This window comes from Solea senegalensis, linkage group LG21, assembly GCF_019176455.1.
Source record: "Solea senegalensis isolate Sse05_10M linkage group LG21, IFAPA_SoseM_1, whole genome shotgun sequence".
Classification (NCBI taxonomy): Eukaryota; Metazoa; Chordata; class Actinopteri; order Pleuronectiformes; family Soleidae; genus Solea; species Solea senegalensis.
In genome coordinates this window covers 6407190-6422979 of record NC_058040.1, presented here as the reverse complement: position 1 = coordinate 6422979, position 15790 = coordinate 6407190, and the positions used below count along the sequence as shown (strand labels likewise).

At 38.6% G+C, this 15790-nt stretch overlaps 3 protein-coding genes across 5 annotated transcripts; 2 read left to right on the top strand and 1 right to left on the bottom strand.

The window, feature by feature from the left end:
* Positions 1–25: 25 nt before the first annotated feature.
* LOC122758076 (surfeit locus protein 1) lies at positions 26–3205 on the bottom strand. Its single transcript, XM_044011929.1, has 9 exons — positions 2935–3205; positions 2755–2821; positions 1965–2089; positions 1782–1864; positions 1191–1382; positions 1000–1072; positions 504–666; positions 320–401; positions 26–236 (listed from the first exon to the last, which is right to left on the bottom strand). Exons 1-9 carry the CDS (start codon positions 2995–2997, stop codon positions 170–172), a joined length of 915 nt encoding a protein of 304 aa, XP_043867864.1. The 5' UTR covers positions 2998–3205; the 3' UTR covers positions 26–169.
* Positions 3206–3392: 187 nt separating this feature from the next.
* On the top strand, positions 3393–7944 carry surf6 (surfeit 6). The gene is made up of 4 exons (XM_044011928.1): positions 3393–3600; positions 5351–5539; positions 5676–5758; positions 7054–7944. Exons 1-4 carry the CDS (start codon positions 3510–3512, stop codon positions 7744–7746), a joined length of 1056 nt encoding a protein of 351 aa, XP_043867863.1. The 5' UTR covers positions 3393–3509; the 3' UTR covers positions 7747–7944.
* Positions 7945–8961: 1017 nt separating this feature from the next.
* On the top strand, positions 8962–14771 carry kyat1 (kynurenine aminotransferase 1). Of its 3 annotated transcripts, XM_044011926.1 has the most exons (14): positions 9007–9023; positions 9182–9205; positions 9283–9341; positions 10360–10507; positions 10656–10805; positions 10900–10986; positions 11630–11755; positions 12328–12448; positions 12538–12614; positions 12697–12786; positions 13408–13594; positions 13872–13948; positions 14232–14318; positions 14415–14771. In XM_044011926.1, the coding sequence occupies exons 3-14, from the start codon at positions 9289–9291 to the stop codon at positions 14472–14474; spliced, it is 1263 nt and encodes a 420-aa protein (XP_043867861.1). In that variant the 5' UTR covers positions 9007–9023; positions 9182–9205; positions 9283–9288; the 3' UTR covers positions 14475–14771. The 3 variants fall into 3 exon arrangements, with proteins under 3 accessions (XP_043867860.1, XP_043867861.1, XP_043867862.1); XM_044011925.1 differs by having other exon boundaries at positions 8962–9205; XM_044011927.1 differs by lacking the exons at positions 9007–9023; positions 9182–9205 and adding an exon at positions 9425–9568 and having other exon boundaries at positions 9280–9341.
* Positions 14772–15790: the final 1019 nt, after the last annotated feature.

The following is a 15790-nucleotide window of genomic DNA, read 5'->3' as shown; positions in this document are numbered from 1 at the left end:
TGAACTAGGTGACATGAGAAAAAAATGCAACAGAAGATCATTTATTTCAGTAGGACACATCACTACTATATACAAAATAGTTAGTGACTGTATGCAGCAAGCTGGAACAGAGTCCAAATCAAAATTTGGTTCAATTTAAACAGTCATGATTTTGCACCGCTTTTAATCATCACAATTTTATCTTCTTGATGAACTTTGCATACCACATGTAGGAGGTCGCTGCACACAAGCCATACCTAGAAGAGTTGTAAATTACATTAGAAATTCAACAATAGTAATTATGTAGTGAAGTAAATACAGAAGGGAAACGTCCACCTACCATGTTATGACATACTGCATGTGTTCGTTTCTCAGTGTGATCCTAGTTTGTCCACCGACTGGTCCACCAGGAATGGTGCTCCCTGTGCGAGACTCTTACATTAATGTCTGCTTTACACTTGACTATCTTATATGATTGCGAAGTAGTTCAAAGTGCATTGTGTGTTTTGTCGATGAGATCTCACCAAAGTCTGCATCAATGAAGATGGGCTGAGCTTCAGTGATACGACTCATGGCCTCAAGGTCTCTATAGTGCCAGTGGTTTCTCTCCTCGTCATTTTTGGGAATGAAGGGTTTACGAGCTTCTGTCAGTCTGACGACCCCGACCACTTCCACCTCATCTTCCACCTGCACACATGACACACAGTGTTACACTAAATGTGAACAGTCCAAAACTGAAAGGAGTATGTATGTATGAGAAGCTTGTGTTGAAACCGTTTACTCTCTCCTTTATTTAACCAAGTAAGAAAGAGTCTGTAAATAAGTTTAATTCTGAATTATCTGAAGTTTCAAGTTGTTTCCACAAAAGTTATCAGGTGGATAATCTGCACTTTTCCCCCCAAACTATATTTAAAATAACGGCTGACAAAGACAAACCACATTGTCCCACTAGATTGAGTTCAATTACATTTTGAAGATTGACATTCTCTGGACCAAAGATTGATCCTCAGAAACACTGACCTGTCCTTTCATCCTGGTCTCTGGTCTTATTTTCAGTTTTGGCACATATCCTCTGTTCACCAGGATTGTGATGCTGCAAGTGAAGGTAGCAAGGATCAGAAACAGTAGAAGATGGTGTAAAATCAGTTTGTAGTCCGTTATAATAATAACTGCAGGGCGAACCCAGTGATATTCTATATTTTGCTTCTTACCCGAGGTCAGTGCAGTGGAATGGGGTGATGACATTCGCGCCACTTTCTCCACTTGAAGACAGCCTTCCTGCCTCTCTAGCCTCTTTGTCTGGGTCCACTGGTGAGCGGGGCAGGATATACAGCTCCTTTGAATGGTCGAACCGTCCACGCACAGTCACCCTTCTGTACTCCAGCTTATTCAGCTCATCAAGACTAGCATGTAGGGAGAAAATGGCCACTATTTATCCACTCTGACATAGACAATTACATGTGCCACCTCGATGGTAAGAGGAGGATTTAGATGTCATGTGTGTTTGTTTCACTGTTGCAAACAGTGTTCACATGACATGGTGTGTACAAACACTGCAAATAATGGGTCTTATAACATAATCAATCTGCAGATTAGTGATGCAATTAAATAAAATCTCAGCTGTTCTGCCCTAAACTCTAACACATTCAATGTTCTGTCATGCATGATCAAGGAAATTGGATGTGCAAAACCCAGATAATTTTTTTTCATGACAAAAACAGATAAATGACCTGTGAAAATGTTTGTTTCCCTTTTAATTCACAGTTAAATATTTAAGGCTCTTGTGTCTGCTTTGTACATACTTAAGAGGGAGAGGGATAGGTTCTGCAGTCGTGAGTCTTGTCATATCATCAATCAGCCGCAGTTTCCACTGACGCCGTTTCACCTTCACATCAACAAAAAAGTCCATTAAACAAAAAAAACAATCCAAGCGCTTGTCTGTATTATTATTAACAAAGGGATGACACAAAGTACATAGAGCTTGCCTGCCATGTGCCGAGGCCAAACGTGGTGGCAGGGATGAGCAGCAGGAACCATTTAAGAAAAGAGTCTTCTCCTTGCTCCGTGACTGTCGTAGAGCTGGATTGTCGCCACAAGTTAGTGAACCTGCCTGGAAATTCACAATACACAGGACAGTGTATTTTTATTAATGTAAATAAGGATATTAAGTTTCAAGCCAGATTGTTTGTGAGCAGCATAACTTAAAAGGTCAACAATTGATTTTAATAAAATCTTCTGAGGGTGGAGGATAAGTGGTAATCCGTACAGACTCTGATTCTTTTTTAAAAGCAATTTTTTTAAACTCTTGTTTTGTAAACCTCAGTGTTCTACATTTACTATCAGCAGACTATAAAATCCTAGCAAATTCTCACTCAGTTGATTACTATTAATATTAATAGCTGCACATAACTCAATAAAGCAGCTTCACCTTTACAAGGCTGTTTACTTGAAATTATCAATTATTAATTAGTTAGGGTGATATTTTCGTGGTTACACTGAGGGGGTTTAACTATTTACCATGTTTTGCCCACCCTATTAAAAATGGGAAGCAGGATAATGGAAACAACTCAATATAAATTGGTCCAGGATAAAAATAACTAAAGACTGAACACTTCAGGTGTACTGTATCAGACTACAGTGATTAGAAAGTGCTCATTGACTTCCGCAATATGTACACACGTGAAGACAAAAAAATAACAAATTGTAAAATATAACACATGCTAAGACAGTGTCCAGTGATGTTACTGACACGTCTAGTATCAACATAACATTTACCGTCTGCACGTTTGAAGAGAGTCAGTCTGGACAGCAACAACGTCCTCTTGATGTAAATGACATTAGCCTGAAATTATGTGAAAACGAAAAAAGAACTCAAACTTACGAGTCGAGTGTGAAGAGAATCACACAACTCTGTCTATGTAAAGACAAGGTTCAGGGTTACTATCAATAACTCACCTGCTGTTTAAGTGTCGTTATCACCTTGGTGGAGTGAGCCAGCACTGACCTCAGAGAAGCCATGCTGAATCACAACATTCACGAAAAACGGTCAAATTATAGATAAATAAAACTATACTTCAGCTTGTGTCAACGTATGCCTTGACTAACTTGTCAAGCTAGCCGCCGGATTTTCTTGCGTGACTCATTAAGCAATTACGGTACGGGTGCTGACAGCAGCCAAAAATAATTTACGCCGTGCATTTGGAGTGGTTTTACTTTTACAAAGAATGCAACTATGACTAAAATGTATATAAATATGCATTTCTTCTTAGAAATGTGTAACCATTTGATATAAATGGGTATATATGTGTACCGTAAGTACGCAATGAGACACGCAAGAAAATCCAAACAGCGACAGTTACGAAACTGACTTGTGTCAAGGGGGAATGTTTACGGTGTTACTACATCCGGTTCGTCTAAGCCCCGCCCCGCTGTTTTGGACCCACGTGTGTAGCGGAAGATATATGTTGATATTTTACATTTCTGTTCATTTTTAGCTGGATAAACTGTGACAGCGCGGCTCAACCGTCGACATGGACCTCGCCTCTAGAGACACGTACATTCAGAAATTGGCGAGTAAGGTATTTTCCCAACGCGACCAAGAGCCAAAGAAGAGACCGTTTGGTAACGTTACTTTACACGTTTTCCTATTATGAAGAGCGCCCACTTCTGTGCTATGTTGACAAACTGATGCAAAAGCTACTATTGCTACTGTAAACTAAAGTTGGCGCTACAATTTTAAAAATTAGTTGAAGGGCGAATGCTAGAGAAATAATAACATGTATGTTATTTTCCATTTACAGGATTTAAATTTATGAATTGATTATGTATTTATGAATTTGAGAGTGACATATACAGTATGTTTATTATCTGTCCTATAATAATCTAAATGCATGGTTCTAAAACTGTGATGGTGGTACGTGAGGCTCCCCTGGTGGTAAAATCAGAACTTCTGTACTACTGTACCAGTGTATGTGATCTGAGTGGAGCTGAGGAGAAAATGAAGCAAATAACAAAACAACAATAATAATTATTAGAATCACCCCTATCTCTCGCTCCATCTTAATCTAATTTCACTATACCAATGTGTGTATAAGTATAAGTGAGGAAGAGGAGGATGATGAGAGAACAAATTATCTTATTGGGAATAAATCTGCCTCCTGTGAAAAGTCAGTAGCTGACTTTGCTCGACCTATTTACACCACTGTATTTCAATGTAAGGTAAGGTGGTACTTTGTATAAAAAGTTTCAGAACCAATAATCTAAAAAAATAATAGAGTAATTCACTGGTTTAAAATTCATAAAATCAAATGAAATATACATTGTCAACACAGGGAAGTTTTTCTTGGGCAAAATGTGCTGTAGCAGCTGCAGAACAAACACACAGAGACAACAAACACTTAACAAATAAGTTACCTTAAATACACTCAATTTAAATAACAGAACAAGAAAGATTAGTTTTGCACCTGCCCTAAAATTAAGTATTAAAATATACAATCCTGTGAAAACAAACACAGTAACCATAGTGAAAAATGACAGCCATTATCAACAAACATGGCAGAATTAACCCGTTTCCATGTTAAATAGTTTAAAAGACATTGGAATAAATGAGATATTGAACTGTTGTTGCTCTATAACATCTGGCTGAAGGTTAACAGATCATACACAGAAAACAGAATGAGTGAAAGGTTGTTTAGAATCTTTTTTTTGCAAGTTTAGTTATGGAATCAGTTTAATCCGAACCAAGATTTCTTAGTCAACACTGAATTGTATTTTTATTGATTTATAGATGAATGAATTGCACACATAAATTAAGTTTATTAATTAAATACTATGAAACAAATGTTAATGCACCCATGAAATTTGTACCTGTAAAAAATATGAATACTTACCCGAATAATTAAGATGTAAAAGATATTAATAATTTTTCCATCAGTTAATGGATACTGTGCCTTAGTTTGTTACAGCTTTGTCTGGAACAGTGCCTTGTGCAGCTGATAAATTTAGATATTACTCTGCTCACATTACATCCACACCTAAACACCTTCCACTTATAGTGATCAGACTGTTCACCCTTCTGTAATAATTTCCTTTTTCGAAACACATCTGAAATAATTTTTCAGTATTTTGTTTACAGGGTGTGGACGTGAAGAGATAACCTTGTTGTCTCTGGCACTGAATCACAGGAGTACTCAGTTTAACGTCCTGATGACGCTTACTGAGGGAGGATTAGGCTTGAAAGGAACTGGTTTGCATGATGCGTCTTCCATCCATAGTTCCATCCATAGGAGGCAAAACCGTTCATGCTTGTAGCAACAAAACTGTCATTAAAATGTTTTGTATGTAATTTATGTTTTTTTGTGTGTGTGTTCAGTTCATTTCAAGGGTAAGAATGACAGTGGTCCCCCAAAGAAGAAGAAAAAGTGTAAAAAGAAGCACTTTAAGGAAAGGGACATGAATGAGAAGACACCTAAACCCAAACAGAAGCCCTCAGTCTCTCCAGCAGCACACAAAACCCAGACCACAGCAAAACCCAATGGATCTGCAAAACAGACACCTAAAGGTACACAAATTCATCAATATGTATTAAAGTTCAGCAACGCTTTAATGTATATTTAAAATTAAATATTTGGCTATCTTTCTCTTGTTAAAATGGTCTCTTATAGTCATTGTTTATTCATTGTTTTTATTTCTTAAAGGAGTAAAAGCACAGTCGACCTTCTCAACAGTAGATGTTCTACGTAAGAGGCTACATGAAAAGATCGAGGAGTCCAGAGGGCAGGTATGAGAATTTTGAAGGCAGTTAAGAAAATTCACATGACAATTTAATTATCCTATGCATTATTTAATATCTGTCCTAGTCATGCAGTAAATTCAATCAGCTTAAAGCATGTTTTTAGACCTTAGACCTGCAATTATTAGGTCAGCAAATTCATTTGTGCATTTCTGCCTCTGGATGATGAATGTTGTTCATCAGTTTTAATTTAAGCTGTTTAACAAAAACAATTATTGTTTTGATGCCCATTTTGAGTGTCTGAAAATGGAGGAACTATGAAATAAAATGGTTGTTAAAGAAATAAAACTGAACGTCTGCACATCCACTGTCCACATGAAGGTTTCACAATGCGTTACTGTCCAAATACTTACTCATAATATCAGGTCAATGTGAATAAAAGTCATTCCGTTGATAGATACAGAAGTACTATTTTTCTTTTGGTGTCTGAACAGCATCATTACGACCAATTCCTAGTTTCTACATGGGCCACATATGTGCAGGATGGTACACATGGGCCCTATGTGGACGTTCACATGTAGCCCAAACATTTGTGGCTGAGCCTGCAGGCGTGGCATGTCTGATCCATGCAGATCTTCATTTTAATATATGTGTGCATGAATGTGTAAAGCCCAGTTTGTACTTGGTCGCCCGGCACTTTTAATAAATGTCACACGAAAACGTTCAGATTCGCGCAATGTTTTAAATTAATGCGGTATAAGGTTTCACATGTCCCCATTGGCGTGTTTCCACCGAGTGGAACAGTTCAGTTCGGTATTGTTTTGCATTTCCATATAGCACCAAATTAATCAGCCCCAACTGTTCTATTTTTCTGTACTTTCCATAATGTAGCAGAGTAATGGTATGTACAGTTGGAACTAGACCTGCTGATTGGGCGACAGAAAAAGGTCCCTCTCTTGCAACCGGTGTTTCTTCAACGCCCGCAATCTATTCTCATACAGATTTTGACGGCCACAAACCGAGCTGAAAAAAAAACAAGCTGTTGGATGTCCTCTTTTGTCATTGTTCGTTGTCGGCGCAGTACAGCGTCACACTACATATCTCGCTGACACAGCCATCGGACACAGCGCAAACACCCCACCTACCAAGTTAAGGTACTGTTCTCAGTCGAAATGCAGGCCTGACCAAGGGTTTTACCGTTCCAAATTGTACCATACCGTGATGGAAACACACCGCTCATAGTAACCAACCATACCTCATCTTCCAGCCAGCTCTTTCCAAATCAGTGCCTCTTTTCATTAGCTTGTACAAAGTCTAAACATGTGATTTATTGCTTTCATCAGGGAGCCCCTCAGGATGCATTATCAGAGGCTGTCCAGGCTAAGCGAGCAAAGCGAAAGCTGGAACGAGAGCGCAAGAAAAGGAAGAGGAAAGAATTTCGGTTGAAGAAACTGGCTGAACAGAGTGCCCAAGAGCAGCAGCCAGAGATAAAACCGAAAGAGGAGCCAACCCCAGCTGCAAGCAAAAGAAATGAAACTAGTATCGTCTTCAACAAGATGGAGACAGTGGAAGAAGTTTATTTAGACAAAATGCAAAAAAAGAAGAACAAGAAACAGAGCGTCAAGGGCCAGATAACACCACTGACAGGGAAAAACTATAAGCAGCTGCTGGATCGCGTGGAATCTCGCAAGGAAAAGCTGGAGAAGCTGAGGGAGAAAGACGAAGGGAAGGCTCGTCAGATGGAGGAGAAGATTAAGTGGACCAACCTGCTTTATAAAGCGGAGGGCATCAAGATCAAAGATGACGAGAACATGCTGCGTGTCGCTCTGAAGAGAAAGGAGAAGAACCGCAGCCAGAGGAAGAAGACATGGGGCACACGCAGCGAGAACGTGACGGACAAGATGCAACACCGTCAGGATAAGAGACGAAAGAACATCCAGAAACACAAGCATTTGAAAACGGAGAAGAAGAAGGACAAGGCACGAAAGAAAGGCAGAATTTTGCCTGAGGACTTGAAAAAAGCTTCAGTAAAATAAAGTGGAAGGAGATTATGATCAGAAAACACACTCAAAGAAATTTTGTTGGTTTTTTTTTGACAGTGTGATTTATTAAATGATATTAAAGTGCTACTGTTGATACACATATTGTACCTTCTTTCCTGTGTAGGAGTAAAATTACATGTTGTTGTCAATAAAATGCTGTTCATCATTGATAAACGCAAATGGCAAGTTGTAGAGAGGGATTCCTTTTTTCTTTTCTTTTTTTTAAAAAAAAAGACCAGTACAGTTTTTTGGGAAATTTGTAATTTGTCTAGTCTGGTAATGGCACTATAATTTCTCTGCTCTGAATATGAAAGTAACATAAAGCAACCAGAGACACAAAATAAATTATTAGAATAAAGAGACAAAATTACCTTACAGGTGCAAAAAAAAGTGAAGACAAAAGTACAGATATACTCAAAATGACCATAAAGAGACAAAACTACATAGACTCAGAATGACCATAACTGCTGAACTACAACAATAATCATTGACCAAAAACAGAGACCACAGTGAACCAAAATAACTACAAATATACTACTAAGAATAATAATAATAACTTGTTTTATTTCTAAGCGCCTTTCAAACACATCCGGACATCAGAAAGCCTCCACATCTTCTGCGGCCAACTTAAAACATCTCGTCCGATTAAGACGACGACGACCACAACGACAACAAAAAAATGCACTTACTTGCACATTGCACTTATGAGAAGCACTTTATCGTTTGGCTTACTTGAAGCACTTACTGCTAGCTCTTTTTTGTACCCAAATGTTGAATGCACTCTGCTAAATGACATGTAATGTAATGTCAAACACTCCAGGTCACTTTATAGCTTAAATAAGAAGATAAATCAAACACACAAAACTGACAAATTAAAACGTTATGGAAAATAGGACAAAATCAAACTAAAAGACTCAAAATGACCACAATAACACAACAGTAGGGTACAGGAGGAGTACATGTATTTCAGCAGGTGATAAATAATACTATTTCTCTCTTGAAAACTGTGTATAAATGTTTGAATTATATTAATAATTCAAACAATACAAACAAAAAATAATTATATAATTTCAGACATAAAATAACCTTTGCTTTTACTACATAAATAAATCCCGCAATACAGCTTTAACAGCTGACCAGTTTCTGACCGAGCCACTTTTGGGCAGGACACCGACAGTGTCGCTGTTGCTAATTTAAATATCTCGCCCCGCCCACCAGGAAGAACTCCGCAGAAATGAAATCACGGAATATGTCGCTTTGTTTTTCCTCTGGTTAGTTAAAAAAGTAAAAAATGCTCATGTTACAGTATCAGCATGTGGAGGCACTGTCGGTGTTTGTCAATTATGCACAGTCGCACTGAGACTGACTTTATCCTTTGATGGGAATAATAATCCGATATCTGCCCCCTTGTTTGTTTTTATTTCGTCAGAGCGCCGTTAGAAGACGGCACCAGGTGAGTGCAGCTCACTTGTGACCCCAGCACATCAGCTACACAGTGATTAGACATTTAAAAAGCTGCTTTGGTTTCAGAACATCATGTCAAGACAACTTCATGCGCGCAGAACAGATGGCGTCGAGAAGAATGTGTGGTGAGTATGTGTAATATTCACTTCAGCACTTCATCATGTTCATTAAGTCTAACGCTCTGTGCGTTGATTGTTTGTTCTCTCAGAGTTCATTGCTGTCAAAGTCACACGAGGACTCAGTGTGTAATCTTAACATAACCCAGTGATTGGTGGGGCAATGGGGGTGGAGAGGGTCACAAAATGTGGCAATTCCTCCTTTAATAAGGCACAAGTGTGTGGAAAATAAAATAGTAAGTAAAAACTCACAATAATTAACAAACCACCTCCTTATACAGGATTATATAAGTCACTCTTCTGCATAGATACCGACTGATGTGGCTTTTTCTGTTATATCTGCCATATAACAGAAAAACCCACATCAGTCGGTATCTATGCAGAACAAATTTTATTTTGTTTATGATTTTGTTTCCTTTTTAATAACTACAACTGATACACACATTTACTAAGATAACAATTTTTTGAACACTTATGGGCTCATTCCACTTTGCATTTCCCGTCTGCACTGTAGTACACTTATAAAGTATTTAAAAAATATATTAACTAAATATTAAACAAATATGTCATTAAAAACTATACTGGGACACTTGGCAGTATTTATCTAGTCTCTGAAAACAAACCGTAAGCACCAATCAGCAGATTCATTAAATAACTATAAACTGATACAGTTTAATAAAATGTCACTCTGGGCTATTTCTGGTTCTGCTTCTCACTGATGATTTCAATACTGCAAATACTTCTTTAAATGACACATGGATAATTCAAGGCAAAAACCATATTGATTAATAAAATGACAACTGTTTCCCCCATATTTATTGATTTTATTTTTTTCTTTAGTTTTGCATCACCTGTTAATCGTCTTACATGTAATTCTATCAAAACTAAATGGAAGTGATATTTTCCACAGTGCATACAGTTATTATTGTCTAGTGTTTATTTTACTAAATAAATAAAATTGTTCCTGCAGGCACAAATAGCTGTGAAGACAGTTTTTGTCATCATGTTCTTGTTTTTGCACCACCAGGGTGGAATTTTCTAAACTGGCTGCAGACTACGAAGCTGTGAACCTCGGACAAGGATTTCCAGACTTCTCACCACCTCGATTTATTCAGGAGGCGTTTTGTAAAGCAGTGAGTGGAGGACCATCCATGCACCAATACACTCGAGCCTTTGTAAGTGTGATTTACCCTGTTATTATTGTACTCTTTTGAACTGTCTTTGCATGCTAAATGTCACTGTTGTACACATTTTACATATGTCTTACATAAAGCCCCTGAAACAGTGAGTTGCCTCACATTTTGCTATGATTGATGTCCTCAGGGCCACCCTCCTCTTGTAAAAAGTCTGGCTAAATTCTTCAGCAGGATTGTGGGACATGAGATTGATCCTTTTGAGGACATCCTGGTCACAGTAGGGGCGTATCAGGCACTCTTCTCTGCGTGTCAGGCTCTGGTTGATGAAGGAGATGAGGTATGAAGATCAGCAACAAGACAACAGACAACAATCACATCCATGTGTGTTTAACATCTCAGAGAACAGAACTGAACAGAAATGTGTCACTCAGGTGATCATCATCGAGCCGTTCTTTGACTGCTACCAGCCAATGGTGGTAATGGCTGGAGGCAAGGCAGTATATGTACCTCTGAGGCCGGTAAGTTGTTCATACCCGTTGAAAAAAATATGAATACTTTTAAGATAAATGCGTGAATTAAAGGTAACACTTTGTTTGAAAGAGGATTCACTGGTCGTCCAAAAGTCTTTTGATCGGTAGCAAGCGGATCTGCAGTCTTCTCAAGGTCATTCACTTCTGAAAGTTTGATGTGAAACTCTATGTACCCTCTTTTAAATGTGGACAGTGTGCACTGTCATAATTCCAGATGTTGGGCTGCCCCTGTGTCAAAAGAGGACACAGGTGTAAACATATACATCTCTGAAAATAATAGTAAACCATTTCTCAACAGAGGACAAGGTCTGCGACACTACTTATCTCCCATATACAATGAGGGGACCTTTACACTCTAATGACTATTGTTAACAACATGGAGGTCGGCATCGTATTGTCATTATACAACTGCTATTGTACAACCAAATTTTCGAGGTCAGGTGGAGGGTTGATCAGAGCCACAAGGGACCAACCTGACCAAATGTGTCTAACATTCTATCATTCGGTTGAGAGGTGAAACACAAGAAATCTGCAAGTGCAGTTGCTACTGATTCACTGACTTGTGGATAACTGTGACCTAGATGAATGAGAATCTACACAGACTGGTCTTTTGTGTCTTTTCCTTTTAAAGAAAAAGGAGAGCGGCGCTGTCCTGTCAAGTGGAGACTGGGTTCTTTCTGCTGAGGAGCTGGCCAGCAAAATCACTCCACGCACAAAAGCCATCATTATCAACACTCCCAACAACCCGTTAGGAAAGGTACCACTGGTCTGTTTATGCCCTCTGCCTGCAAGCTGTGTTTGCACAAAAACACACATCACCTGTGTAAAAAGGAGTGTTGTGGTACTTAAGAGCAGTGTGAAGAGCACTTTTTGTCAAGACTCTTTAGTCAAGACCACCACTGATGTGTGTCATGATCATGTGGATTGCTGGAAAACCTCTATCTTCAAATGCAGCCATAAGTGGTTAAGAGGTTGGTTTTGTCTCGCTCTTGGTCCCTAAAAGTCTGGGTCGCTGAACAATCTGGTATTATTTCTGACTTAACTAGTCGTAAGTGGAGCTGAGCGATACGGTCAAAAAATCATATTGCAATTAGTTTGACAGTTATTGCAATAAGAGTCAAAATTGGCACGATTGATTAATGAAAATGAAAGTTGTTGCACATCTGTCAACAAGTCATATTTCCCCGTCTGTATAGCAGGATTTTTGGGGCACTGAGTTCCTGCAGCGCAACAAAAATGCATCATAATGCTGTTTTAACACACATCTTCATCAAATACTTGATATTTACATGGTCTCGTGGTGATTGTATTCACACGTGTCATTTACAGGTTTACAAGACTGAAGAGCTCCAAATGATCGCAGATCTGTGCATCAAACACGACTTGCTGTGCATTAGCGACGAGGTATACGAGTGGCTGACTTATGACGGAGCCAAGCACGTAAAGATAGGTGAGGCCATGTAAAGCTGGAGTTGAGCAACATGCTTCCACAGTGTCTCAGTGTCATGAACATAATTATCTCTGGTGTGATACTGACAGCCAGCCTCCCCGGCATGTGGGATCGAACCATAACAATCGGCAGTGCTGGAAAGACTTTCAGTGCCACTGGATGGAAGGTAACACACAGTTACATTCTGGTTGATACTGTTGTGTGTCCTGCTTTATGACTTGTTCTTATGTTGGTGAATACCTTTTCAGGTGGGCTGGGCTATTGGCTCTGCACATGTCATGAAACACATACAAACCATCCACCAGAACTCAGTTTACCACACTGCAACAGCTGCTCAGGTAAACACTTTACACCTGTTGGATATTGTTGCAACATAATGTGGCCCCTGCATAAAAGCGCCTCTCTTATCTTGAAGTTTTTTTGCTGTGCATTGCATTCTTGGCCATGGTTTCTATTTTATATTCTACCTTCAAAACCAGAGCATCCAAAAATACCAAATGTCTCTCACCTGTGGGGAAGAAGTGACGCACATAATACATCTTGCAAGAGTTTGAAGACACATTGAGGAAACAGTAACTGAATATTATAGTTGGGTTTTTTTGTTAAACCGTTCACAAATAAATAGAAACACATATGATGAAAGCACAATCAACAGTAACAAATAATATAAACTTAAATGAGGTGAAATCTGGAAAAGTACATTTTAAGTTTTGATTTAAAGGAAGCTTCTGACTCTGATTGTCATATTTCCTCTGGCAGGGAGAAATGAATGAATTAATGATTTTTACCTACACTCAAAACAGACGTATGGGGACCATGAGGTGTTATTAGTGTATTTTCACATTTTGGTTTATAAAAATAACTTCTTAATCTTAATTGTCATTCCATCTTCATTGACATGTGTGATTTACTCTTCCATGTCCCATATTAACCTGTTCCTCCATCCCCATCTGTAACAGGAGGCAGTAGCTCATGGATTTGACAGAGAGTATGAGCTGTTTGGGACTCCAGAGAGCTACTTCCAGCAGCTGCCTGACATTCTGCAACACAAGAGGAAGAAGCTGGCCTCGTTTCTGGAGAGTGTCGGTTTGCAGCCCATCATGCCAGAGGGAGGCTATTTTATGATCACAGACATCTCCTCTGTCAGTGAGTGTCAAAACAACTTCACTTTTTATCATTACAATCTTTATGTGAACAATCAGTTTCAGGTTATTAGTTTCACCAAAGTCAAGGTGTGAAAACAAGGTCGTTTGGGTCACTGAAGAGACACAGTTGGAGCGTGTTGTTCTCTGTGAGAGCGTTGATCCTTGTTGGAAGAGAGTTCAGTACAGCCGAGTGATACATTCTAGATTGCTTTTTCAGTACATTCAAACGTTTTGAACTGTAATCATATTTTCCTGCTTTTTTCCTCTTTTGTTAACAGAGACGGACATCAACGACGAAAGCACTAAGGATGAAGCCTATGATTTCAGATTTGTGAAGTGGCTCATTAAAGAAAAGGTAAAAACACGTAGTAAAGGAACATTGAATAAAATCAATGTGACTATAAAAACTTAGATCATCTTCCTTGAGAAACAAAGCTGACGTGAGCCGGTGAACATCGAGTGATGGGTGTTTACATTCGAGGGTGATCCCGTCACCTGCTAATAGTTTGCAACCTTCTAGAGTCATGTATGATCTTTTCATATGTTTTAAAACTGACGTTTGTTTTTCACGTTTGTTGAAGAATTTAGAATGTCCTGCCCCCAAATTTTCCTTCACAGTTTGTCCTTTTCTTCTGCAGGGTTTGGCAACAATCCCCGTTTCTGCTTTCTACAGTCCAGAGCACAGCAAGGAGTTTGACAAGTACATCAGATTCTGCTTTGTCAAGGTAAATTCACGCTAGTTCACTGAAATGAAAAGGACCCAAACCCCTGTTACTCTTTGTCAGACTCTCTCAAACACACTCGCTGTCTTTGCCTAACAGGAAGACTCCACCCTGGAAGCAGCAGCGGACATCTTGAAGAAATGGAGTAAAGGACAATAAAATCCATTCAGATCTCATCGGGCCACTTAAAATGGCTTGGTCTGAATGATGAGTTAAGTCAACACCCTAATTTACAAGATTATGTCCACACATTAACTGTGAATAACACTCAGATTTTCATGTGCAGGAGAAATGTGAATGAAATATTTTCCATGTCATCACTAATTTGATCATATTAGCGAAAAATATTTAGGTGATTTTTCCCTTTTTGTTTTTGTTAGATTTTGTCTATTTAAACTGTGTGTTGCATTGTAACTGCAGTGATACGGTTAAATAATAAAAAACATTATAAAGGTGCTCACTTGTGTTCATTTACTGTGTTGTTTTTACATCAGGGAGATTTAACGTGAGTAAAAGAACAAGAGTAAACTCACTGACAATATAAACATTGCGTCAGTAGGTGTTTTATTTCTTGATAGATTTAGGGTATAAAGAAATAAATCGTCACATGGACTAGCAGGTTCAGTAGGAGAACTTTTAAAGGTGTTATATTGGTGGAATAATTATCACTTACAAGAGGAGGGTGGCCCTCTTTTTATTACAAAAAAAATTTTCCACCTACATGCTGTTTAATGTTGGCGATATTTCGTATTTTAGAAATTAAACAATATTTATATGTACATATATGAATTAAGCTACTTTAAAACCAAAAGTTCTGATGCTTCATTTGAATTTTCTGTTTTTGTTTGCCAGTCTATTCAAACGGTGGCCCGTGGGCAACATGCGGCCCATCGACAACTTCTTAGTGGGCCAGCCTGCGATTCCACTGGAAATAACTGGCGAAATAACAAGAGAAACCGTTTTCACTGTCCCTCAGAGATTCCTACATCAATTCCCACAGTAGTCTGATATGTTTGCTAGTGGTGTTAGGTCTTTTGTTTTCTGTTTAAGGCACTTTGAGATGCTTGTGGGTTGTATATGACGTTATGGTCATCTTTTTTCATAGAGTTCAAGCACTTTGAGTTGCACCTGAGATGACAAACACGTTTATTTGTAATGTAAAATAAGTTACAGCTAATACTGGGCACTTATTTTGACGCACTTTGAGGTGTGTGAAGGACAGGTATGAAACAGAATATTGAGTTTTTAATTGAATAGTCCTGCCTTAGTGTGTCGCTGTTAGCTTAAAGTTGCAGTCTGAAACATGTGGCACGTGGTTCAGTGTCTTACAGCATATTTATTTTTGTTTTATTTCTCCTCACACGATAATATAACATCTGTTTAACATGCTTTTATTTGTCCCTCACGGCAGTATGAGAGGAGAGCTGACAATAAAAAAGAAAAGAAAAGACACAGTCGTGGTTAAAACAACCTCC